Genomic DNA, 25,411 nt, shown 5'->3' on the forward strand with positions numbered 1-25,411 from the left:
GTTGCTTTGGTGTAACCATGGGTATGCTGCTTTGCTGCACAGCTGACTGACTCACTTGGCTTATTTTGGGATCTACACCCATTGGCTTCTGTGAAGTGTTTCCAGGAGGCACTTTTTTACTCCCAGGAGACTCCTCCTCAGCTTTTCTGCTTTGTTGTTCCATTTGCACCGCAGGGCTACGAGAGACCTGCCTGTCCATGCTTTCTGTTCTCACCCCTTCCTTAGCGGTGGAGGACAGACATGGCATACTGGCACTCTGAAGACCTCCAGACTTCTCAGTTTTTTGTCTCGACTCAGCAACAGTTCTGCTATTGTTTTTTGGCAGAGTCGTAGTACTTGAGGTTGGTTGAGGAGAGACAGCCTCCACTTTGAAGAGATCTCCAAGGGATCCAAATAATGATGAGATGCCGGAGGTTTCCTTCTGTTCTGGCTGTGTCACCTTTTCTGGCTTATCATTTTGACTTTTTTCTAAATCTGGTGATGGCTGTGGTGCTTTGCTTACTTGCATTTTAAAGAAATCAAAAAATCCAGAAGCTTGTGTTTTGTTGGCTGTTGAGCTTGCAGGAGAATTTTCTCCAAGACTGAACAATTTCAGAGCGCTTTTAAATAATGTCTCCTCAGGCTCAGTTGCTGGGTGGCTCTGATTTGGCTGTGACTGACTAGGTTCATTAATACTTGCCTGCCCTTCAAGATGCGTGGAAGCTGGCGTTGCTTTAACAGGTCTCTCTTCTCGTATGGGCCTGCCATCTGGAGCAGGCTGGCTTAGTTGAGAGGGAGATTTTGTTAATCCTGTTTTTTTAACATGGATGTTTTCATTCTGATTTAATTCTGGCTTTTCATTTCTAGCAGCCTCCAAATTAAGTTCTGATGAAGTATTTCTTCTCAGTTCTGATACAACAGGAAACTTTTGCCCTGCTTGTGCCTCATCTAATTTTCTATTTGGTGCAAGTGATAAAACATCAGTTTTATTTTCAGATGATTTTGACTGTGTGTCTGTTCTCTTCAAGGCAGAACCTTCTGATGTCTCAGGGCCAGGACCTGAAGTCTTTCCAATTAGTCCACCCAAAGCAGAAAATAAAGAGCTAACCTTGTTCACTGGAGTTTTCTTATCTTCCTCAGTCTTTTTTGCTTCTGTTACTCTTTCAGTAAATGCCGCAGTTTCTTCAGCTTTAGGAGTAGATTGAAACAGATGGAAACCAAAGAATCCTGATGACCCACTCCCAGTAGTTGTCACTGGGACAGCCTTATCCACCTCCTTGGTGTGGACTTCCTTACTCAGCGATTTATTGAAAGCTGCTCTGGAATGTGTCCTGAGATCAAGGGTTAGCGGAGGCTCCTCTGAATAATTCTGGGTTTCCTTTTCAGGTCTAAAATCTACTTTGAGTTTTTGAAGTTTATAACCTGAGAAGTCTAACGGCTGCTCTCTCTGATAATAAATAGACTCCTCAAACATTTGTGAAAAAGTCTCCAAATTCATGTGCATTAGCTGATCGCTCCTCTGCAAAGCTACTGACAAATCCAGGGGTTTATTTGTTGTATAATCACCTAAAGACTCTTCTTCAGCAAACCAAAACAGCTCATCTTCACTGCCAAGAGGGACTTTAAAACCACAAACAGCAATTGTGTTGTCTTCTAGCACAGCTCTTGGAATGGAATCCATCTGAAAATTATAATCCCAGCGGTCTGGGTAGGAATATGTTTCGGGAGCACACACATAGACATACTGCCCAGTGGGATCAGTGAGCAGCGAATACACATACTGGTTATCACTGTACATGTAGTATCCACAGTCACCATCTTCTGATGGCCACCATATACCCTGCTCAAGCATCATTAGCCACTCCTGATACTCCTGGCTATAGGATGAGTACATAAAACTTTCATCCATACTTAAAGTCTCTTGGTCAATTAGAGTCCACATAGTTCCATCACAGCCAGAGGAGTAGCTTAAATCCATGGGTAACTCTCCTAATGAGTAACTGCCATCTCTTTCAAATGGTGGAAAGTTACTATAACTTTCATTTTGAGAATTAGCAGTCCATGCATCATTTTCTTCTGAGCAAACATCTTGAAACATTAACTGGTCAAATGACTCATATGACATCACACTTAAATCTAAACTCTGTCCATCAAAATTAGCATTAGTCTGCCAATCCATCACATTTGCATTTCCATCCTTTTTACAGAGATTCACTACCATATCATTTTCAGGCCAGTCCAAGAACTGAGGGGGCAGAACAGAGTTCTGGTTTAACACATAGTAAACTGGTACTGCTATTTCATGAGTGTCAGCCAGTTCCCCCACTTCATATTCCCATTCAAAGCTAGAATGGCTTCTTGTTTCCTGATAAGCTGAGTACTGCTCTGTAAGGTTATAGCTTTTATTAGTCAAATTGAGAAATTCATTTGATTCTTTGTTTAAAAGATTTGGAAAAACGCTAGATTCTGCATCCTGATATGGGCTATGCCTCCCATTTATAGGCTTTCCAGATAAGTCTTGTACTTTGTCTTGAGGATTTAGAGCATCAGGGGACACAGGATGCCCACAGTGGGGAACATGGGGCTCAGGTGTTTTATTTACTCTTGCACTGGACAGGTGGTCAGTAGTTTTGGAAGATTCCACCATTTTCATATTATCCAGTTTCTCCTTTGGTTTGGGCAGGAGATTTTTTAAGAAGCTAGAAGCTTCCTGCTTTTCTACAGGGCTGCTTTGAGGGTCAGAAGCCATTCCTGAGCTGCCAGGTTTCGTCTCTGAGCTAGAATCCTCACTTCTATCAAAAAGCTTCATGAAGCCTAGAGAGTTTGTTTTCACCTTCTCTTGCTTACATTCAGATAAGTTTTCACTTGAAGCAAATTTAAATAAACCAGAAAATAATCCAGGAGAAGTACTTTTCTGGCCATCATTCTCACTTTTAACAGTCAAGTCTTGATTACTGGCTGTGTTTTCATTGGAAGAAATGCGAAGAAACCCAGAAAGAAAACCTGGTGTGTGCTTCTTCTGCATATCATCTGCACTTGCAGCTTCTGACCCTCTGGCTGAAGAGGTGGATTCAACTGAGTTGTCATTTAAGTCTGGTGCATTTAGTCCTTCTCTTGTCAATCCTCCTTTTACATTTCGACGTTCTTCCTGAGTACTCTCAGTTCTCTGCTGCTCTCCTGCAGCCTTAAAGGTAGCAGAGGCACTCTCCTGGTGGTTCTTTCTATTTACTTGGGCACTGGATAGGTTTTCTTTAGTCACGTTTTTTGTTTGTTCATCTTTATGGTCTGATAAACTTGGAACAGAGCTAGATTTTAATGAAATGGCATTTTCTGAATTACTGGTTTTGTCTTCAAGTAAAGAAATGCCACTAGAACTCTGATGACTTCTTTGGTCCTGTGAAGGTGCTAGATTTTCTGCAGAAGAAAATTTAAATAATGAAGGAATAAAGCTTCCTTTCTCATTCGTATGTTCCTGCTTCTCTGAAAAACCCAACCCACTTAAAAAAGGAAGTTTCCCAGTGAAAGGAAATGAACGTTCTTCATTTGATGAACTATTCTGCCTTATATCCTCCTCAGACTTATGGCCTTTAAAAAGCCTGGATGTACTTTCCTTCTGCCCTTGTTCAGCAGAAGGAAGCAACAATTGACTGAAAGACTTTTTGAGTGGACTGAAAAAGCTTTCAGATGCTGTACCCTGATCTCGAGGCTGTGAATTAAGTTCCACATTAGCTCTGTTTTGCTTGTTTCCCAGTCCATGACCTGTAGTTTGCTGATCCCCTAAGCGATTTGCAGGAGGCTGCTCCCTAGCAGCGGGTGCACCCTCTTTCACAGTGGCATCTGGCTGATCTGTAACATGATGCAAATCTGACTGCTTTTGTGGCACATCCTGCTGCTTGGGAGCCAAGAGACCATCAAAATTGGCTTTCAAACTGAAGGAGCTGACTGAGTTTGTGAGCCTGCCGAAGATTGAAGCCACAGAAGTGCTATTTGCATTCACCTCTGCCTTGCTTTTAGTCTCATTTGGCCGAATCTCCAGAGTAACGCTGCTGGTCCTGGCTGCCGTCTGTCCAGATGGCATCTCACTTCTGTTCGCCTCATCAACGTTCACAGCATGGCTGTCCTCCTTGGTGTGCTCCTCTTTTATGACTTCTTGTTTTGGCACTTCCTTCTCAGAGAAGATCTTTAAAGGATTAAACATGCCTAGAACAGAATTCATAACTGAATGTTGGTTCTGCTGGCTGCTGGTGGTAGTTCCTTGTGATTGCTGGAGATGATGCGGTGTGGAAGCCTTACTGTCCATCTCAGTGGTTTCTGGCTCGTTGGAATTTATGTTCTGGGCTCTTTTATCACTACTCACCTGGGACAGTAGCAAAGAGTGAATGGAGAATTTGGTGTCGGCTTTATTGTCTGCTGTCACTCCAGAAGATGGACTCTCACTTTTGGACTTAATAGAAAATACATTTGAGATTCCACTTTCTGATGAGTTTCTGGTTTCTGTCTTCTCTGGAGTGGAAGAAACAAGCTTTTCAACAGAGGCTGTGAGCTGCTTTGTGCTTGACCCCACCTTTTCAGTGAAAGAGCTGAACAGGGAATTCACTGTATTCTTCACACCTGACAGGTCTGGGAGAGATTCAGATTCACCCTTGGTACCCTCCTCTGCAGCAGGATGTTTGGTCTGTTCAGACTTCCTGCCTTCTGTTGAATTATCAGCATTATCCTGCTTCAGTGACATGCTCTCAATACTTTTTCTGGTCTCTGGCAATGTACCAAATTTACTGATTTCTTCCTCCTTTTCAGCCAAGTATTCTGAAACTGATTCTACCAGACACTGAAGTTCATCCATTGTGTCTATATACTCCTCGCTGGGTTCTTCAACAGGAGACAGTGTTAAGTCTTGCATAGGATGACCATGCTTGCTCCCTTTAGTCTTGTGTTTTTTATCAGTGTTAGCCTTTAACTGGGAGCCCAAATTTGCAGGGTAATTAACAGTGAACTCTCTCAAATGGCTGATGTCAGAATCACACCACGTTTGTGAAAGCGTAGCCAGTTCCTCCATTTCATCATCTGAAACAGGAGAGTACTGGAATTCATCAGAAGCACTGCTGTCAAATTCCTCAAGGATATCCACAGGCAGAAAAGTGTTATCTGGCATCCCTATGAGTTTCATGTCTTCACTGTTACTGAGGTGAAGTGAGCCCTCATGGTTCACTCCCTGCTTGTTGGGCAACTTGCCGCTTTTAACCATTAAGCCATTTTTGTATGGACGCAGGATGGGATAAGCAGGCAACCGGTTCTTACTTTCAGAGCTACTGGTATATTTTCCAGTTCTGTCATATACTGGGAAATCATCATCAGGTTCAGAACTAGTTGCCAGACCATTGAAATAAACTGTTTTCTCTCCAGAAAACTGCAGACCTTCATTACTTTGCAGGCTTATTTGTTCACTCTCTTCCAAATTATATCGCAGCTTCTTTTTCCTTCTCCTATCTATTGTATCATATTCCTGAGGATACCTAGGGACATCTACAGACCCTGACTCCACACACACATTTTGGCAGCACCTTGACCTTTCACAGTGATTGAAATTTTGTCTTTTTGAGAGAGTTTGCATCTTTTTTATGTTGGTTTCCTGCCAACTTCTATTTTTATGACTCTTTTCTAAGAATTCCTCTATCAGCAGTTTTCCTAGCTCTTCATAATTACTCTCCTGTTCTTCTTCTCCATCTTCAGAGTTAAACGGAATGATCCTGACTCTTTCATTTCTAGCTAGAGATCCTTGTCTAAGATGAGAAATAAAGGGAGTGGGAGGGAAAGGAAGAGAGGCAGCAAAAAAAATAGGAAGGGGAAAATAACAGTTTTAAAAAAGGCTATAGAAAGGACAGAAAAAATAGTAATGAAAAAACATGCATTAAATAAAGGAAACTTAAAATCAGAAACATCCAGAGATAACAAAACTGAAACCCTGCCAATCTACCACCATTACATTTCAATCAAACAGTCAAAAAAAGCAACATGGGTTATGATACTCCACCAGTTACATTTGCACATAATTTAGAAATGCCTTTTTGAAGGAGGACAGCTTTTTGTAATCAAGTGAGGGCACACAGCCTTGGCTATACCAGTACTCTGCTGCTATATTTTTAGGCATGCTGAAAAAAGTCACTTATTACAGCAACAGGACTACTTCAAGATACAGTGCCCACGCACACCATTCCACTATGCTATGCATGCATTTCGGTCACTCTAGGCTGCAGACTTTGTTTTAGCAGTATTCATAAAGCACACAGGCACTTTGTTTTTCCCAAGGGTGGCTACAGAACAAAGACTACATGCAAAGACTCAGGAGTCATTGGACTCCAGGGAAGTGGGGACTAGGGACAAAATGCAAACTGTGCACAGCAGCAACATGAGGAGTTCCAGCTACTCCACCACTCCTCTTTGCTGTGAGATCTCTCACGGCAGCTAATGCCCTCAGGGGGCTCCTAGCAACATAAAATGAAGATCCTCAGAGCTGTTATTGGATCAGAAGGCAAACAAAACATTGGCAATGGATATTAGCCCATTGTAAGCCTCAGATGCTTTTCAGAATCTATATTTCCCATTTATAATGCCTCTAAACAGATCCAGCAATTTATACTTGCCCATTGTGGGAGAATGGATTAAAGCAGCTAGTGTTTTGCTTTCGAACAATCTAAAGCTTCCTAGAAACCCAAGTAAATGACCCTTAGGATTTTGGGATCAATTCCTAGCCCTTCATCAGAAGGATTATCTGAATTGTTCAACAACCCAAAGGCTAGTAGCAAGAAAGCTTCCTCTTTATCTAAATCTCACAGGAAGAGTTCCTGCCAGCCTACATAAAAAAAACAGGTAGAAAGTGGATGTAAAGAAATTGAAACGCTCATCTGAAAGATGCACTGCATCTTCGTCTCACATCATTCATTGTTGAGAACTAAGGAGCATGAGGGCATGCATCCCCTGACCCCATAAGAGCAGGGCAAGAGAAAACAAAGGGCAAAGGGCACATGGGCATTGTATGGATACTGCTAATACAAGAGTCTTCACTTTGAGAGTTGCTTGGGGCACACCGATGTAGGATACTGATGGGATAGCCCTGGAAGAGAAATAGGTAATTGCATTTTCACTACTGCTGGTTTAGTGCTTCATTTCCACCAGTATTAGCTAACTTACAATAATTAGAAAGATACTAATTACTTTAAATGACCCCTGTTGTACACAGTTTAGAACACTTGCTACACTTCTTGCTTACAATTTTAAGCCAGTAATTGAAATAATTTTCTTAAAAAAGCTACTGAAATTTAAAAGACTCCCAGGGCCACCATAGTTACTGGGTCAAGTCCTTTCAAATCTCAGCTGAAAGCAATGGGAGCTACATGAATGCATGAAGAGCCATTAGTTGTAAATGCTGAACAAACAATTGACTAGTTTAGGCATAAAAGAAATTACTTTTCTTTCTAATTGAGTTCCTCCCCCCCGTAAGTGTCTCCCCTGTTATTCGACAAAACATTCCTTCTACTAGAAATAAAGCAATGACAAGTCCAACACCTGAGAGGAGAAAAAGATGACATCAGCTCAGCATTTAACTACCACAGATGTGAAACAGAGCCAAGGCAAAGAGCGAGTATCAGCTGAAATGTACCACAAGACCACTTCACAGCAGCAACAGCAAGGAGACAGGCACACAGGCTGCAAAGAGGTTAACCCACCTATCAGACAGATCTAGAGAGCGCCTGCTCCCTAGCGAGCACTGGCGGCTTGTCATTTGACTAGACTCAGATGTGGTCTCTAGGTCAGTTCGGCCACTCACAGTGGAATCTATGCTATCATATCGCCTTGGAAGTAAATACAGCAAGAGCAGAGAGACATGGAGGAGACATGGTTACACAAAACGAACACTGCAAAGAAAAGTTAGTGCTTAAAAAAAATCCGAGGAGATGTCTGCTATTCTGAAGCCAAACTGGCTGTTGGCAGCAAAACACACTCCAAGGACAAATAAGAATAATGCTTGTCATCCTTAGGAGAGGGGGGAATAAAATACATGTCCAAAGGAATACAATCACATGTAACAGCTGATAAAGACGATCAGAACTTTTCCAGCCGAACTCAAATGTTTTAAGAAAAAAAACAGGTGTTAGTACAGCCAGTTTCAATTGAAGTGTTTTGGCATAGACAACTTTTTGCCCAGTTCAGGGCAGGTTCTAGGAGAACCTTGTCTGGTTCCCCTGGGTCTGTCCAGGACAGCCTCCTACAGGCTGTCATTTCCTCAGCAATCACCAACTGCAGTCTGCCAGGAACACTAATTTCATCAGGTGGCTGCCTGGTCCACAGCACTTAGAGCTGCCATGAGCAAAAGTCAAATACAATTTGGTTTTGCAATACTCAGCTACAACTGTGTTTTGAAAATATTTAAGATCTACCCACATGCTTCTTTTCAGCCAGCTCTTGTTAGAAATACCTTCCTGGTAAGAAAAAGAATCCCACATAGCTTCTTTGGAAAGCTTATTTGCATTTTCTAAGTTTTAAGATTAAATATGTAGCAAAAAATCTTCCTGGGCATATGGAAAAAGCACATGGGAACAGGAGTGCTCAGAAGGAATCAATCCATCTAGGACTTGCCTTCCTAGAGTGAAAGTAATTTTAGACCAGAGCAGACTACAAAGGTCATAGTTTTTAAGTAAACTTTATCAGTCCAGATCCTTTCATATCAATACCTTCAGGAAATCAGAAAAAAGAGATACACACTCCATCTTGGTATTCTTTAACAATTCAAACCAGAAGTGCTTCTTTGGAAGGTCTTACAAACACACTTATCCATTAGACACAGTTAAAAGTTCACACACACCCCACCTCCAAGCAAGGCAAGCCATGAAAGATTACTTGTATTGTCAACACCACCCCAAGAAGTCACATAACTGCAAGAACACCCAGCCAGCACCAGCTTCCCGAGGCTGGGGGCCCAATACCACTGTTCAGCTTGGCTCTTCCATAAAGAAAAAGCTTCAGCTCACCTTCCGAGACTCTCTGTAAGATCTTTAGCAATTTTACCACTGCAAACCAGCAGCACAGAATAGCACGGGAAAGTGAATAACTTGCTTCTACAAGATATTTAATGGACCAGGAAAAGAGCACTAAGAATGACATATCACACTGCAGTAAATGCATTTTGTTGGCACATTTGCCTCTGCTGCTTGAAATCTCAGTAACAGTAGCAACATTAAATGTTACCATTAAACTTCAGCTTTTACCATTAAAGACCATAAGGCAAAAACCTCAGTCATACACCCATGAGGACAACTGAATTCAGGTTCAGGCTTCAGGAAACAAGAATGTTCTTACAAAAGGGGATAAGGCTGCACCTCTAACTGTGACAGTGTTTAAGCAACTGCCTCTTCCTTCCACACCAAAGGCAGAAGCAGCAGCATAACCTGTTCTACACACCCACACTTACCAAGCTGACCAGCACTATCCAAGTTCTTCTGCCTTCCCCTTACACTTAACTCATCCTTTATTTGGAACAGTGGTTTTGTAAAGTTTCTACAGTTGCCAGCACAACCAGCTCTAGTTCACAGCCATTGATCCTAGTAAGTTAATACTGTAAAGCTTCATACTTGAAGAAGACAAAAGCAGTTGTGAAACTACTGATTTATGATGAAAAAGTTAATTTAGAGCAAGTACACTATCTTTCATACAGCTCAAAGGAAACCAAAAGAGAAATACTATTCAACAGTGCTACGTGATAACAGAAAAAAAAAAACTAATTGGTTACAGACTTTCTTCTTGAATATGCTGTTTTGGCAGAGCTAACAGAAGAACAGGAGCTAATCCAAAACAGGAAATAAATCTGCCCCAAGAAAGAAACTCCTAATAGGATAATTCTGCTAGACTGAGTTTTGCTGGCTTGGGAGGCACACCCATGCAATGGTACCAGAACAACTGATTACCCAGTGCTCTGGCCTTCGAAAGGTAAGGTGAAAGTGCAACCAAGAATAAATGGCCTCAGAGTTGAGCACATCTTTAAAAGGTAATTCACTAAACTGCTGGACCTGGTGTAACACATAGCCTTATGGGTTCTTCCTGGTTCACAGCAGAGTCCCAGTGTTAACAAAACATGTAACACCTTCCCATCAGAAGCCTTTCAGAGCCCTTGAGCTGCCCTCCTCTGCTAGCATGGCACCTTCAGGATCTGTTATGGAAAATCAATGGGAAAAGAAGAGCTACCTAGAATACAGCACCCACCTGATGGCCACATGCTCCTGATAATCCAGATCATAATTTTGTAGGGAGTCAGCACAAGATTCCCGCAAGACCCCTTGCTGCTGCAGGCGTGATGGTACAGGGAACTGGTGCACAGAGGCATTGGGCTGCGCAGTCGTGTGGTACGGAGGAGGAATGCTGTTACTTGTCTCACTGCGATAGTCACTATCTCGATCATCCACAGCACTGTCAGCATCTTCAAAGGCTAAGAAACAAAAGCAGTTAGGGGCACAGCTCTCTCAGTTTGCCTTACTGGGACAGTGAAGCCCATTTAGTTTTTAAAGAATGACAAAAACTGCTGTTTCTGCTATGGATCTATCTCCATCTGGTAGCTGGTTATAACCTCCAGTTCTCTCAAGTATGTACCAAGGAATTCCAGTGATCACCTCCATACCCTCCTTTCCCACTTCCTATCATAGGAGTTTATTTCTCTTTAGTCATTCCTAATAAGCAGATTAAGACATTTTTATTTAAAAAAAAAAAAAAAAAGAAAACCACTGCAACACTTAAAATTTCAGGTTATTTGCTGCTGCCAAAATGAACATTTACATGTTGGAAAAGAAAACCCCAAAACATTCCTTTATGGAAAGGAGCTCTTTCCTGGAAACTTTTCAACCTTTAAGTTGTTATACTATAATGCTCTCTCTTCTTCTCAGCATCCTTAACCAGTACTCTAGGGTTCTGGATACTTTTTTTTCAGTGCCCCCTCCCCCCTTTTTTTTGTAGAAGTATTAGTTTAAGTTAAGATAAACAAATGAAAAACACTGAGTAAGAAAATCAGAAGAACTGGAAGAGCAGCTCTCCTTATAAATAATTACATACTTCTTAGAGGAGAAAAATTGCTACATTTAGCCCACAAAGGTACATCAGCTTGAATTTAGTAGTCAACACAAAAGATAACCTTCACAAAGGAAAAAGCTCCTTTCCAGTGAGTCCCTCTCCCTGCAGAAACACTCTGCTCGCTAACCCTTCAGGAAAAGAGAATGCAGAATTATAGTGAGGAAAGGTATGAAAAATACAATATTGGTGCATGGCTGTGTTTGGCTGTGCAATGTGCAAGGTTATCTCTGCAAGCTTAAAGTGAAATACACACACCATAAGGCAGTGGAGTGCACCATTAACATGCTTGAAACGAAGGAAAATAACGATCAGCCATTATTCACTCTCACCGCCACCAAAAGCCTGTCTAAAAAGGACAATCAAATTAAAGCCCCCTTTGGTAAGTCGTTCAATGGTATGTGTCCTACACAGGCGTTCACCAGGAGGCTGAACAATAAAGTGAAAGTGCTGTTTTCATGCCAGATCCTTAAAAAGACCCTGAATTTAATTGCTGAAATGCAGCATCAGGGAACACCTTTTTCTTCCACTGGCACCTCCCACACCTCCAATTCAATTTTCATTTTTTTTAATTGAGGGTAAAATTTGTTCTCAGTTCCTCCCCAACTGAGTAAGATTATATCAGTGCCCTAAAGTGGATGGAAGAGTAGAAAACAACCCCAGCAGTAAATATGTCTGCAAAATACAAACCACTTGAAAACTCCTGGCTCTACTCTCTTAAGTACAATCAATTCAATTTGATTGTCCACACCGAAAATGGAGTTACGCCTCCTGTTTTTTAGTAGTTTAAATGCTGCAGAGTTCTTGTCAGTCTCTAGTCAATTGAGCAGAAATGAATAGCAATCATACACTGCTTTATTTGGCTTCATTAAAAGTACAATGTCCATCAATTTTATTACAGTTCAGTGCTTAGGAGAAACACTCAAGATGTGCTACACAAAAATGATTCGATATGCCAAAGTGCCAAACCCCTCTGAGGAGCGCCAAACCTCCACTCTGTGGAGCAAGGGCTGATCTATTTGTAGATCACAAGGCAGCCACCATCCTCAGAAGGATAATGAGCTATTACTCAGCTGAGCAACGTCATTGCTGAACACTAGAGCCATTACCATCTCATGCACGATAATTACTTTTATTGGGGCAGAAACACTGTTTCAAAGAGCTTTCCAATGCCTCACTTTGCTGCTCAACTTATTTCTTCTTCCCATCAGATGTAACTCTCATTTAAGACAAAGCCTAAATAACTCTGGTATGATGTGAAGTTCTTCCAGCTGTGGCTGCATAATCATTATAAGCACTTGCAGGGACTTAAGGCAGCCCAGCAAAGTTACAGGTTCATAATCTGGTAAAAGACACCAGACCAACAGCTTCAAGGATAAATGATTTATCTCACCACAACAGTATAATAACAAATACAAATCAGTAGTACAATTATCCAGGTAAAAAAAATAGTGAATCCAGTAACTCACTAATACTAGGCTAAACTTCATATCAAGGCGTGCAAAGTTTTACACAATTATGGTTATAAGGAAGCAAGACATAGCTTCTCTGCATCTGCGACTCTGCCCAGCTGATGGGCTCAGAGATTTTCAAATTCCCTGACCAGACTGTTGCAGAAGCACTACCTGGATTTGTTAACCAGTCATTGCATCTCACCTCTGCACCATCAGATGAAGATTTCCCATATGAACCACAGCATCTCTAAGCAACATCTAAAAATAGCTGATCAGCTTACACATTAATCAGACATTTACAGCATACATGTTTATAAAAGGTAGCACCAGAATTTCTCCCAGTTCCTACTGGTGTTTAACATGAGGAAGTCTCTTAGATGTCATGACACAAAATGCCTTCCTGATGACATGTTTAAAGGATGCAAGGCTCCAGCTACCACAAATGTCAATGAGGCAGGAACACATTGTTTCTCTGATGTATGCGCCATGCACCTACAGCATCCATAGATGTTAATACCAGGCAGAAATCCTCAACTAACTCATAAATAAAGGCCAACTCCAGAAACTCTTATTCATGCTGAATTGCACCTACCCTATGAGCAATCTCACTTCATTTAATGGAAGTGTTCACAATAAAGACCTTGCTCAGCCTGATTAAAAGCACCAAAACCTGGCCCATATGTGGCTTATAGCACACATTACCTTTGCAAGAAAGCATACTGTGAAATGCCTGCACCTGGTGATGATCCCATTCATTAACATATGTGACACTTATATTTTGTGTATGCAAGAGACTGACAAGAACTTGCAGAAGCAGCTTTGGGGATGCAGCATCCCTTCAAAAGGAGGGGTCAGGCATTACAGCCCATGTTTCAGCAAAATATCCCTGACAACACACATGGTGTGATAAATTCAAACACTATCTTCTTCAAACAGATGATACACCAAGTCTCCCATAAGGAAAGCTGTAGCTTAGCCTCAGTCTCTGAAGATCGGTTAATTAATTACAAGATACATAACAATAAACATAAAAAGTCAGTAATTGTTTTATCCCAGTTTGAGAAATTTCACATATACCAAAGAGCTCTCAAGGGATGAAAACTGTTTCTTTGTCGCTGGACCCACTGCGTAGAGAGCAGGGGGTAAGGCTGAAGGAGCAGGGCAGAAGCATGCTGTTCATGTTTAATAATTGAATATTCATGCATATAGGCAGCATAAGAAGAAAACCCATTGGATGGGCACATCACACAGCAGGATTTTACAAAAAGTGGGGAAAATCAAGAAAGGAGATAGCTTCTCTGAAACAAACTGCCTCCTGGAAACCCTGTTACTCCTCCCCACTCCGACCTCCAGAAGTTATTACACCACTGCTGCAGGACAGAACACATAGAGCTTTAATATACTGACCTCAAAACCACTTTGCACAGTCCTGTCATGCCAGCTCTATTAGTCACATTTAACCTCTGGCAACTTTCTTTACATCAAGCTTCAAGACAGGAAGGAAAGCTAACAGCAAAATTATTACAGGTGGCTGAATGAATGAACTTTCAAAGTGTTTTTCTTGGTTTATGGTCCCAATACACAGCAGGAGCTCCTCTCAAAAGGTTGCATTCAGTTGAAATTGCCTCCTGCTTTTCTAGCAGTGATGTGCCATCAGTCACTGGGAGCTGGGGTCCAGTCCCTAAGCTTAGTTATCTTCCACAAACTTGAGTAAAAACTTGGACAAAGGCAGTAAGTGCAGCACACTCAGGCATTTGGGAAGAAGGAGGTTCATGTAAGCTTCTTTATTCCAAAATCCCCACTACTCCAAAATAAGCCGTCAAGCTTTTCACAGCTTTTGTCTATTTTTATAACAGTAGAAGAGAAGAAAGTGTATTAACTGAAGGAATGACGTTCAGTCCAAGTCCGGAAGAGACCTCTGCCACCTCCACACCAAGCCCACCCTTCATCCATTTAAATGGCTTTTCACGATAGCTGCCAACAAGTTCATACCCTAAGTCTCAGACACCAACACTCCATCGTCTACCAAACCACTGGCCACTTCTGACAATCATATACATTTTCTGGACTCTTACAATCAAAATGCATACTAGTTTAAAGAGGACTACTGAAGTAACAAGGAAGAAAAAAAAATCTCAAAAGGACATGAGGGCATTTTTCTGAGGCTCTTCTATAACTCTTCATGCCAAAAATTCATAGGTTTTGAGAAATTATTTAAGTGTAACTTTGCAGGTCATTAATCCATCCTATTGCCCTCACCACTTACAAATATATTAGAAATTTGCATAATTTTAACAAAAGTTAGCAATATTCAGTCTTCAGTTTAAGAGCTTTCATAACCTTGTCTTTCCCACCTGAAAATACTTTCTGCTGCTGAAACACTCAACAGTCAAGAACTGGACTGACAGTCTGAAGTGCAAAGACTGACTTGAACATCTACCCTACTTCTTTAAGTCCTTCCATTTCCTAAAACGAAAACAGGTCAGCAGCACAAGATGTCCATTTTCTAAAGCGCCCTCAACCCAACTAGCAAGGCTCTGGGCTACAGCACTCCTTTTGCAAGAAGCTCTCACCAGGACAAAGTCTTCTAGCTACCAACATGCTGTTTCTGCTGCTTTCTTCTCAGTTGCTGTTTTAAGTTTACAATTAGAAGTATATTTTTCATTATATCATCAAGCTAATGGAGCTCACTTGAAAACATCATCAACACTGGCCCATGCATGCCTATAAGCATGCTAACATGATTTCAAAGAGGGCAGCACAGGAAGGATGAAGTAGAGGGAGGGAGGGAAGGAGCAAGCTCTATGAATACAAGTACCTTTTAGAACAAAACCACAACACACCAACACTCCAGATAAATGGGAGAAATACCCTCTGCACAACCCTCCTAATCTGTGACTGACCAATGCCTAAGCACCCCATTTCCCTCCAAAACACACACAAAATTGGGGAATAAAAAGCGGCTATTTAGGACACTAATCTTTGTTTCAGTAGTATACAAAAGTTTAATTAATTATCGGTTATCCTATCACACTTCTGAGAATAACACCAAACAATTAAGACATCCAACACTGACAGCATGACGAAGTTGCTTGACACTGTTGATGCCCAAAGAACTTATGGTTTGATCAAAGACAGGAGGACAAAACATGTTGTGGGAGGAGAAACTGGGTAGTCACTGGTGAAAAACTTCTAAAATGCAGAAACAAGGAGGACAAAACATGTTGTGGGAAGAGAAACTGGGAAGTCACTGGTGGAAGACTTCTAAAATGCAGAACAGGTCCATGTGTGAAACACACTGTAACGTTAGCTGGACATTAGAATTAAGTGACTTGGCTGCAGTAAGAGTATCCTCTCCAAATTCCAATATGTCAAAACCAGAAAAGCATCTCCTCCCTGCTGGCAGCGGCCAGTGATTTTTCTTTGCATGCTCCCCTCAGCAACACCCTCACTCTTGGTTTTGACACAGGGAACTGACACCTTCGTTTTAAGACTGATGGACCTATCTTTGCAGGTCCTATGGGCAGTAGAAGCCATGCACTGTACCTTGAGCAGAAGCCTTGCTTGTTGGAACTTGTAGGACTTCCAGAAAGTGAAGAAGCTTCATGCACATTTTCTGGAAAAATTAACAAAAACCTCGCGGCCTCTGCAAAAGTTATCACACCAGTCTTCAGGTGCAAGCATTAGCTCTGCAGATCACAGACAGCTGTGGTATATGAGTTTTATCTTTCAAAGGCTGGTAAGCACTAGTTAAAGCAAAGCCCTACTACTTTTGTCATGATACTGTCTCACTGAGCTTGAATATGCCACAATACCTACAATCCTTCTGTCACACTGGTGTGCACCAGCCATTTCTGCTCTCAGATTTGCTCCTATTTGTAGTATTTAGAATTTCTGTGATCATGTCCAGCATATCTTTGCATCTTAGTAAAACAATCACTACAGATTCCCTTGTGCTTTTCAGTTACTCCAAACATTGATTTGGACTTACGTGGCTATGAAGACCAACACAAAAGATGTATACAAGCTGAAAACCAGAATCACCTTTACAGGAAAAGAATAATAGTCCAATTCTGCCATCTTATCCTCAAATTCCAGTAGAAGGCACAAGCAAGTAATTTAAAATATGGCCAAAACAAAGCTAAACAGTGAAAAAATGAACAGCCAGCCATCCACACAAATATGAGGATTCAGTGAAAGTAAAAGAAAATACAATGGAACGGATTTTCTATATGCATGAATATTTCCACCTTCCTCGTACTGGAGCATGCTGCATCACTATAGGATCAGAAAACTTGCAAGAAATCAAACTGTTACGTACTCAGCTGCTCTCCCCATCCGAAATAACTCCAGTTGCCTGCATGTAACACAAATGGCAGGAAAGAATAGGAATGGGAAAAGAAAGCTTAGAAAAACAAACCACAAGCATACTTTTCACGTATTTAAAATGCCTTGCAGATTGCGAGCTTGAAAATGTAAGAGACTTTTTTCTTTATAAATACAACATTAAATTTCTTTTGGGGCTTACTCTTCACTGCCCAGTTTGTTTATAAGACATTCTGAAGATTAAGATCACTATAAACTCTAGGAATTATTAAGCAATCATGCATTTATTAACACAAGTAGACAAAATAGTTATCAACACACCACTTAGCAAGAGCAGTTAAACACTGTTATTTCCTAATACACATGTTATCAGGATTACAGAATGACCCAGAAACCAGAGTCCAGTTAAGAGCAGTATCTAGGCTAAACTGTGTAAGTCAAGTGGCAAAAGTTGCTTCATGTTTCCACTTCTGCCCCTTTCCAGAACAAAGTTAACCCAGCAGTGATAGCACCATGAAATAGCATGAAAAACTATCTGTGTGCATGTAAACTAGCATTAAGTGAGGAGTACTTTCTTAGCTAGATATACACACTGGTAAAAAACTTAAGAGGTCTCACTGCATCCTAAGGATGCAAATAGTCAAATTAATTCTACAACAGTAAGCAAATCTCTCCATGTTAAAATTAAAGGTGACAACAAATTCATGCTGAAGCTAAACTGCAAGTTGGTAAGACAGCCAAGTTATTATTTACCAATATCCATGTTATCAACCCAAGGTCATACTCAGTATGATGGAGGCAACAAACTACTACATACAATCCTCAAAGCACCTTGGAAGCATGCACACAACTTGCAACTCCAAGAAGAGCTTCAGAACCAGCACTTCTATAAGATGCTGTGTCAAAAATGCTTTAAAAAGTGAAGTTTACAGGAGTGTTGATGCATAAGTGCAGCAGGCGATAAAAAAATCCTTCACATGCAGGCAGAGAAGAAGTGAGAGCTTTCTGTCCTGGCTACCAGCTTCATCTCTAGCTACCAGCCAGGCACACATTTCCAGGAGGGAGATAGCTCAGACGATTCAACAAAATTCCACTCCCTGCCCTCATTAACAAGATTCACAAAGTTAGAATGGGCTAGTTCTTGCTTTTAGCTAAAATTGCAAAAAAAAGTTCTGAAAAAAAAAAATCTTTGTCCTAAAAAATCACCACCAGACCAGTACTTAAATAAACAGTAACTGGTCCTGGTGAGTAATTTTGGCTTCCCAAGGGTTTAGTGCTTACACACATATATTACACAGGGGCTCTGTCGCCGTTTCAATTCTATGGGGGAAGAAAAGATGGGCAGGAAAAAAAATAGGCACAGATGTGGACTACCCCAAGAAAATTAGGGTTTAATCCTCTCTCCCTATCTGGGAAATAATAGTGCATCAGAGCTACAACAAGGTTGCTCCTTTCTTCTCAAACATAAAGGGTTTACAAAACAATGCAGTTCCTCAGATACACCTCAGCACTTCAGGGTCCCTGGACTCTTCTAGGCTCTCGCACACAAGTGTAGTGCTTTGCACAGGCACAGCCATAGCTCACGTTTAAGTGGCACTTCTGTTATCTAGTAGACCTTCAAAGGTAGGTCATTCCCTTCTGACTCCTAAACGAGCAGTTAGAGAAAAAAAAACAAACGAAAAACACATATATGTTTGCTTTGGTCAGTAAACAAAGCAGCTCTGACCAAGTATGTGCATGCAACAAATTCAATGATACTTTTTACCAGGTTGATTTAGAAAGAACCCCATATTAAACTGGTATAGTGCTCAATACATGCAGTTTCCATGGAGTATAAAAGGGTTATTCCTCTCCTGTCTACAGGAATAACAAATAAAAACTTTTTTCTTGTTCACAAAACTTAACAAGTGAGAAACACTGAAGTCCATAGAGTCGAGCACCAGCAGACTACAGTCTGAGACATGACAAATGCTGCTTCTCTGGTCTACAGCAGCAAGTGTGACAAGCCACCACTTGGACAATTCATCTGAGCCAGCCATACTGGCAAGATGAAGATGTACCCAGATGAATCAGAAGCCTGCCAGGATCCACCAGACAGTGTTTACATGACCCTGACCACAGGGCTATCATCTCAGGCTTATTTTTTTATGACAACAAAAATCCACAGATCACCTAATGATCAGCTTTGACAGAGGCCTGAGTGTTTGTCAGGGGAAAAGGAGAGGAGAAAGAGGAACACACAACCAAGCTGGCAAAGAAAACAGAAGTAAAAAATATGTGGCAAAGATTGATGAGAAGGGGAGACAAGAAGAAGAAAGAGTACAGAAAAGAGAGGCAGGGAGAGCAAGAGCATCAGAGAGGGACATGAGGAGAGGGCTGAGGAAAAAGAGCAAGAAGTTGACAAAACTCTGCACTGAGCTTTAATTTGCTGTAATAAATAGTTCATGTTTTAGAAAAGACAATTTCCTATTAATGTGTAAGTCAAACAATAGCTTTTGTGTATTTCATTCCTGAAAATCTCAAGCCACTAACAGATGGGATAGCAAACTCAGCACCTCCTTCCATCAAAAGGTTCCTATCTCAGATAAACAGTAAGAGGCAAAGGAAGCCAACATTCAGGCATCTGCAGCCTGGATTATTATTAAAGATCCATAAAAACTCTGTAGTGACACAACATTATTGCATTCAGACTACCTCCTAGTTAAACCTGTGTCATTCACAAATGAATGCACATGTAACATCCCAAAGCAACTGGGAAAGAAATATCAGAAGATACTACAAATTTCCAAAACCAGTATGCACATCAGAAAAACCACAGAGGGAATGTAGCTTACCTGTCCTGCACCTTTTCACAAAGATAAAACTCCCAGACTGACAGCCTCTGCACAAACCTCAGCACAAACCACTGTAATTTGCACAAGGGGAATGTGTGGCTTTCTAAGGGGAAACAGAAAGCCTGACCCCTGAAACCACCTCAGACTGTTCCTAGCCCTTGTTTCCTTGACAGCAAATGGTCTGATGGTTGGCACGACACTACTCACAGTTTCAAACCGCAACAAGGAGAAAACCCCAAGTGCTAAAAACAAGCCTCACAGATGCAAGGTCCATCCTTGGAGAACATTACCACCTCCCATAGACAAGAGTCTTCAAACTGACAGTGATACCACTGAGCCAGCTGCTTAACTGTCCACCTCACTGCTACCAAGTTCCTCATGAACAACATGAAAACCCCACAAACTTTCAAAAGCAGATTAGAGACTATTATCTCCATGCCTAAGACAAATAGCCGTCGATGCCAAGCAGGGCAAGGTGGGGAGAAGACACCTGCGCCTTTAGACACCAGTTTCTTAACCTGCAAGTTTTCTCACATTGAGAAGTTGGGTCTTGGCTAACCAGGGCACGCTACAACTAGAGACTAACTGGGAAAGCAATACTGCAGGAGCAAACAGAAAGAGATGCAATAACAGAGAGTAAGGGATTTTCAGCCAGAATCTCAAAACTCCACTTTTGTTTGTTTTTACTAACACCCACTTCACTTCAGCATCTAACATTTTGGATAAAAGACGAATTTATTAAAGATTCAACACATATGCTGCTTCATTTAAGATTCAGGAGCTAACAGTATATATCTCGGTCCTTCAGCATCATCACAGAAGACCTGGGCTGACAGTCTTGATATTTTGAAGGTTAATGAAAACAGAATTTCTTTTTAGCCTTTTCAAGTTGTTTTTCTGCTTCACGAAAATAATATGCATAACCTCAATTTGTAAGAAAAAAATCCCTTCCAGATCACCTTTGGGAACAAATTTAAGCCTGTACAAACTTGAACAGAAAACACCAAGAGGTCCACACAGATAGAAAACGGAGAGTTGTAATTCTACAAACGTACAACAACAACATACATTAACACTGGAATAGATGATACAGACAAGTCAGACTAGTTACTCTGTGTGCTCTTAAATACCAACAGTATGTGTCTTGGTTATCACATTATTGTGTATTCATAAGTTTCAGTACTCAAAAAATGAGGTTTCACATAAACCTCCAATTAAGGACTAAGTGATGCCAGCAGCCTGGTGCCTTGGAAGCTACAACATTCTTGTCGTTAACACATTTAAGTTCCCACAGTTAGCTGAACATAACAGATGCTCGTTCTGTGTCTCAATTATGCAACTATTCAGGGAGGAACTCCTCCTCCCCACTTCACACTGTCAAGCCTGGATCAGCAGGGACACTGTAGAAAAGCAGAATATTCCAAGTTTTTAATGCAGTCTAATTTGATTGCTTGCGTGCCATTTTGTTTCATTTCTGCTTACAAGTCTCTGAGAGTGGCTGGGATGTACTATCCCTATCAGAATATTATAATTTACTGCTGGCCACTGCTTACAGTCATGCTGATCAATTATTTAATCCTCCTGTTATATCCCATGCTAAGAAGACAGAGAGCATCTAAACAAGTTTATAAAAGTAAACTGAGCTCAGGAAATTACACTATATTTGGTGCTGATAAAGTACTGTTTATAGAATGCAAACAGAGCTGGGAAGGTTCTGGTCAGTTCTTTCTTCTAGGTTTAATAAACTTCACTTTGCCCTGGCTAAGACCATCAACACAGGGCACACAGATCTCAGATTCCATAAAAATGTACACTCTTCCAGTATTCAATGTACTTCCCAAAATCAAACATGCAGTATTTTAGTGGAATAAGCTTCTAAAATACAAAACAAACTTTGAACAGCTTTTTAGAATGAAATCAAGTTTTCAGTAAGCAGGATGATCAAGAAGGTTTTGTATCAAGTACCACCATCTCCAGTTCAGTTTTGGAACATCACAGATGAGGGCTAAGACCTCTGCACAAAAGGAGATGGGAAAGCACAGAAGGGAAATGAGCTAGAAGGAGCTGACAGAGACAAAGACAGGCACCAGAGTACAACGCTGGAGTACTCTCCTTGTTCACTACTCCCTCTTTTTCACCACATTTTACTCTAGTTAAGCATTCAGCTTATGCTGAAATTTTGGAGTATTTTGCTTCCCTAAGTGAAATGGCCCTCCTGGCCACCTCTGCTATGGCTAAACAAAATCAGACTGAGAGCTGAGAATTAAAGCAGGGCTTGGATCACCATCAGATCACTGAGTATCCACTAAATTATTACAAGCTCGTGCAACTCATTAATAACTATAGTAAAAGGAATTGGGCAGAGTGCCACTTAATTTTATCTACAATGGAAAAACTGTAACATTTCTATCACTGCACTCATACCTAACACAGCTGTCTTGTCTTACAAATTTCTGGGCTACCAAGTCACACTGACTATTTGGCTAAGAGATGTAAACACAAGAACCAACAAAAGTTTTTATATACTCCTTATGAGATACAATTTTGGACTATAGTGGAGCACGTAACATTACCTACATGCATTATAGCAAAGAGGAATATAATCTTGTACAGCAGCTAAGAGATTTGTGCCTTTTTTCCTCCTGATTTTCAGTCTTGGACTTTCAGTACAAGCCTCATTGCTCAAGGACACATATTTTATAGCTAGTGTATAAAGTTGAACAATAATTTTTCTACCAGTTTAAAATCTATGATCTAATTTTTAAAAAGGTTATATTCCACTGTGGTAACAAAATTCAAATTAATTTTCTATTATTGCTATGACATTAAAGGATGACTAATATGGTTTCAGAGGCCTTAAAAAAATCCCCAGCAGAGAAAAAAAGCAGCATTCATGAAGAACAGAAATCATGAAACCTAGGGTGATTAACCAAGCATTTACTTTTTTTGATCACTGCTTATAGAGAAACATGTCAGTATTAGCAGTGTTCAGCATTTCAGGAAGAGCTTTAGGTTTGGGGCTTATTTAAAAGTCAAAGCTTTATTTGCTTGTCAACACCTTTCAGAATACAGCACGTACTCTAGGGAAACAACAACTAACAAAGTACATTTAGAGGATCAGCAGCAAAGCCACAGATCTGGTCTCTTCTATAGTTTAACAGTAAGTCAAAATTTGTTACTGTATAATCTTCTAATATAGCCAGTTGTTGTTTTTTTTTTAATTTCCATTTGCTGAGTACTTTTCCTTAGACATATCCAGTCCTGAAGTAGCAGATTTATCCTAAAAAGGCAGGCAGACATTTTAGAGCAAGACCTTGAATCTGCATTCCTTCAAGCAGGCCTATTGTGCCTTCAGCCAGCCCAGGCAGTGAGTACTGCAGAACCACAAGAAAAAAGTCTCCCAGATGGGATTCATGTTAAACAAAGAGGAACAGGAGCTGCCAGTCACCCAGAAGCAGAGAGGCTAAGAAACTCACTTTCCCAACCTGTCAGCAAACTACCACAGAACAGCTCATACAATGGTTTCACTTGTACAGACAAGAGTAGTTTTGCCTCTGCCTAGCTTAATTAAAAAAAAAAAAAAGTCATTCATGTGTACTGTTTTGAATTACACTTACATTGAACATTTTCTGAGGACTGCTGTAAGGCTTACTGTTTGTACTGTGCCCAGTAGTTCTACTCTTACTAGAGCACAGCTTTTCAATGCCTGCAGCAAGATCTTTAGTGTCACGTACCCTTAAGAAGGGTAAAATAATCATTGACCTCTTCCTTCTTACTCTTCCCAAACTGGCCTGGTCCAGAGATGCCGTGGGTAGCTGCTGACCTCTGTTGTTTCTAAGTGCAGAAGCAGGCTGGTAACGAGAAAAAAACCAGCAAGAATCTATACACATGTAGCATAGTGGACATATAGCATTCCTGGAGTGTGTGGAAGAGAACTTCTTGACCCAGCTCGTAGGGGAGCCAACCAGGGGAGGAGCCTCGCTAGATCTATTGTTTACGAACAGGGAAGGACTGGTGGGAGCTGTGATGGTCGGAGGCCGTCTTGGGCTTAGTGACCATGAAATGATAGAATTTTCAATTCTTGGTGAGGCAAGGAAGGTGGTCAGCAAAACCACCACTATGGACTTCCGGAGGGCAAACTTTGGCCTGTTCAGGACCCTGGTTGAGAGAGTCCCTTGGGAGACAGTCCTGAAGGGCAAAGGGGTCCAGGAGGGATGGACATTCTTTAAGAAGGAAATCTTAATGGCTAAGGACCAGGCTATTCCCATGTGCCACAAGTCAAACCGCAGAGGAAGATGACCGGCCTGGCTGAACGGGGAGCTTTTGCTAGGAGTCAAGAAAAAAAGGAGAGTTTATCATCTCTGGAAGAAAGGGTGGGCAACTTGGGAGGAGTACAGGGATCTTGTTAGATCATACAGAGAGAAAATTAGAAAGGCAAAAGCTCAGCTAGAACTAAATCTGCCCACTATTGTAAGGGACAACAAAAAATGTTTTTACAAATATGTTAACAGTAAAAAGAATCCCAAGGAGAAATCTATCCTTTAATGGATACAGAAAGGAACGTAGCAACCAGTGATGAGGAAAAGGCCAAGGTACTTAATGCCTTCTTTGCCTCAGTCTTTAACAGGGACACCAGTTACCCTCAGGGTACTCCACCCCTTGAGCTGGAAGGTAAAGATGAAGAGCAGAACATACCCTCCTTAATCCAGGAGGAAATAGTGACCTACTACGCTATCTGGACACGCACAAATCTATGGGACCTGATGGGATCCACCCAAGAGTACTTAGGGAACTGGCAGAGGTCCTTGCCAAGCCACTCTCCATCATCTATCAGCAATGCTGGTCAACAGGGGAGATCCCAGAGGACTGGAGGCTTGCCAACGTGACGCCCATTTACAAGAAGGGTTGGAGGGAGGATCCGGGGAACTACAGGCCTGTCAGCCCGACCTCGGTACTGGGGAAGATTATGGAACAGTTTGTTTTGAGAGCACTCACATGGCAAGTCCAGGAAAAGCAGGGGATCAGGCCCAGGCAGCATGGGTTTACGAAAGGCAGGTCCTGCTTGACCAACCAGATCTCCTTCTATGACCAGCTGACCCGCCTAGTGGATGAGGGAAAGGCTGTGGATGTTATCTTCCTTGACTTCAGCAAGGCCTCTGACACTGTCTCTCATGGCATACTCCTTGAGAAGCTGGCGTCTCATGGCTTGGACAAGTGTACTCTTCGCTGGGTGAAAAACCGGCCGGATGGACGAGCCCAGAGGGTTGTGGTGAATGGGGTGAAATCCAGTTGGCGGTGGGTCACAAGTGGTGTTCCTCAGGGCTCAGTGTTGGGCCCCGTTCTGTTTAATCTCTTTATTGATCATTTGGATGAGGGGATCGAGTGCACCCTCAGCAAGTTTGCAGATGACACCAAGTTGGGAGGCAGGGTCGATCTGCTCGAGGGTAGGGAGGCTCTACAGAGGGATCTGGACAGGCTGGATCGATGGGCCGAGGCCAATTGTATGAGGTTGAACAAGGCCAAGTGCCGGGTCCTACACTTGGGTCATGGCAACCCCGTGCAGCGCTACAGGCTTGGGGAAGAGTGGCTGGAAAGCTGCCCGGCAGAAAAAGACCTGGGGGTGCTGGTGGACAGCCGGCTGAACATGAGCCAGCGTGTGCCCAGGTGGCCAAGAAGGCCAACGGCATCCGGGCCTGTATCCGAAATAGT

The 25,411-nt window shown here is 41.6% G+C and overlaps 1 protein-coding gene across 1 annotated transcript in view; it reads right to left on the reverse strand.

Annotated features, from left to right (window-relative positions):
- The window catches only part of UNC13B (unc-13 homolog B (C. elegans)), a 193,512-nt gene that overhangs the window by 141,256 nt on the left and 26,845 nt on the right, over nucleotides 1–25,411 (reverse strand). The window contains exon 8 of the mRNA XM_010564211.1: nucleotides 10,234–10,456. Within this exon, the coding sequence (XP_010562513.1) occupies nucleotides 10,234–10,456 (223 nt within the window). The remainder of the gene's footprint in view (nucleotides 1–10,233; nucleotides 10,457–25,411) is intronic.

Source organism: Haliaeetus leucocephalus, unplaced genomic scaffold (genome assembly GCF_000737465.1).
Source record: "Haliaeetus leucocephalus isolate CR32 unplaced genomic scaffold, Haliaeetus_leucocephalus-4.0 Scaffold176, whole genome shotgun sequence".
In the NCBI taxonomy this organism is placed as follows: domain Eukaryota; kingdom Metazoa; phylum Chordata; class Aves; order Accipitriformes; family Accipitridae; genus Haliaeetus; species Haliaeetus leucocephalus.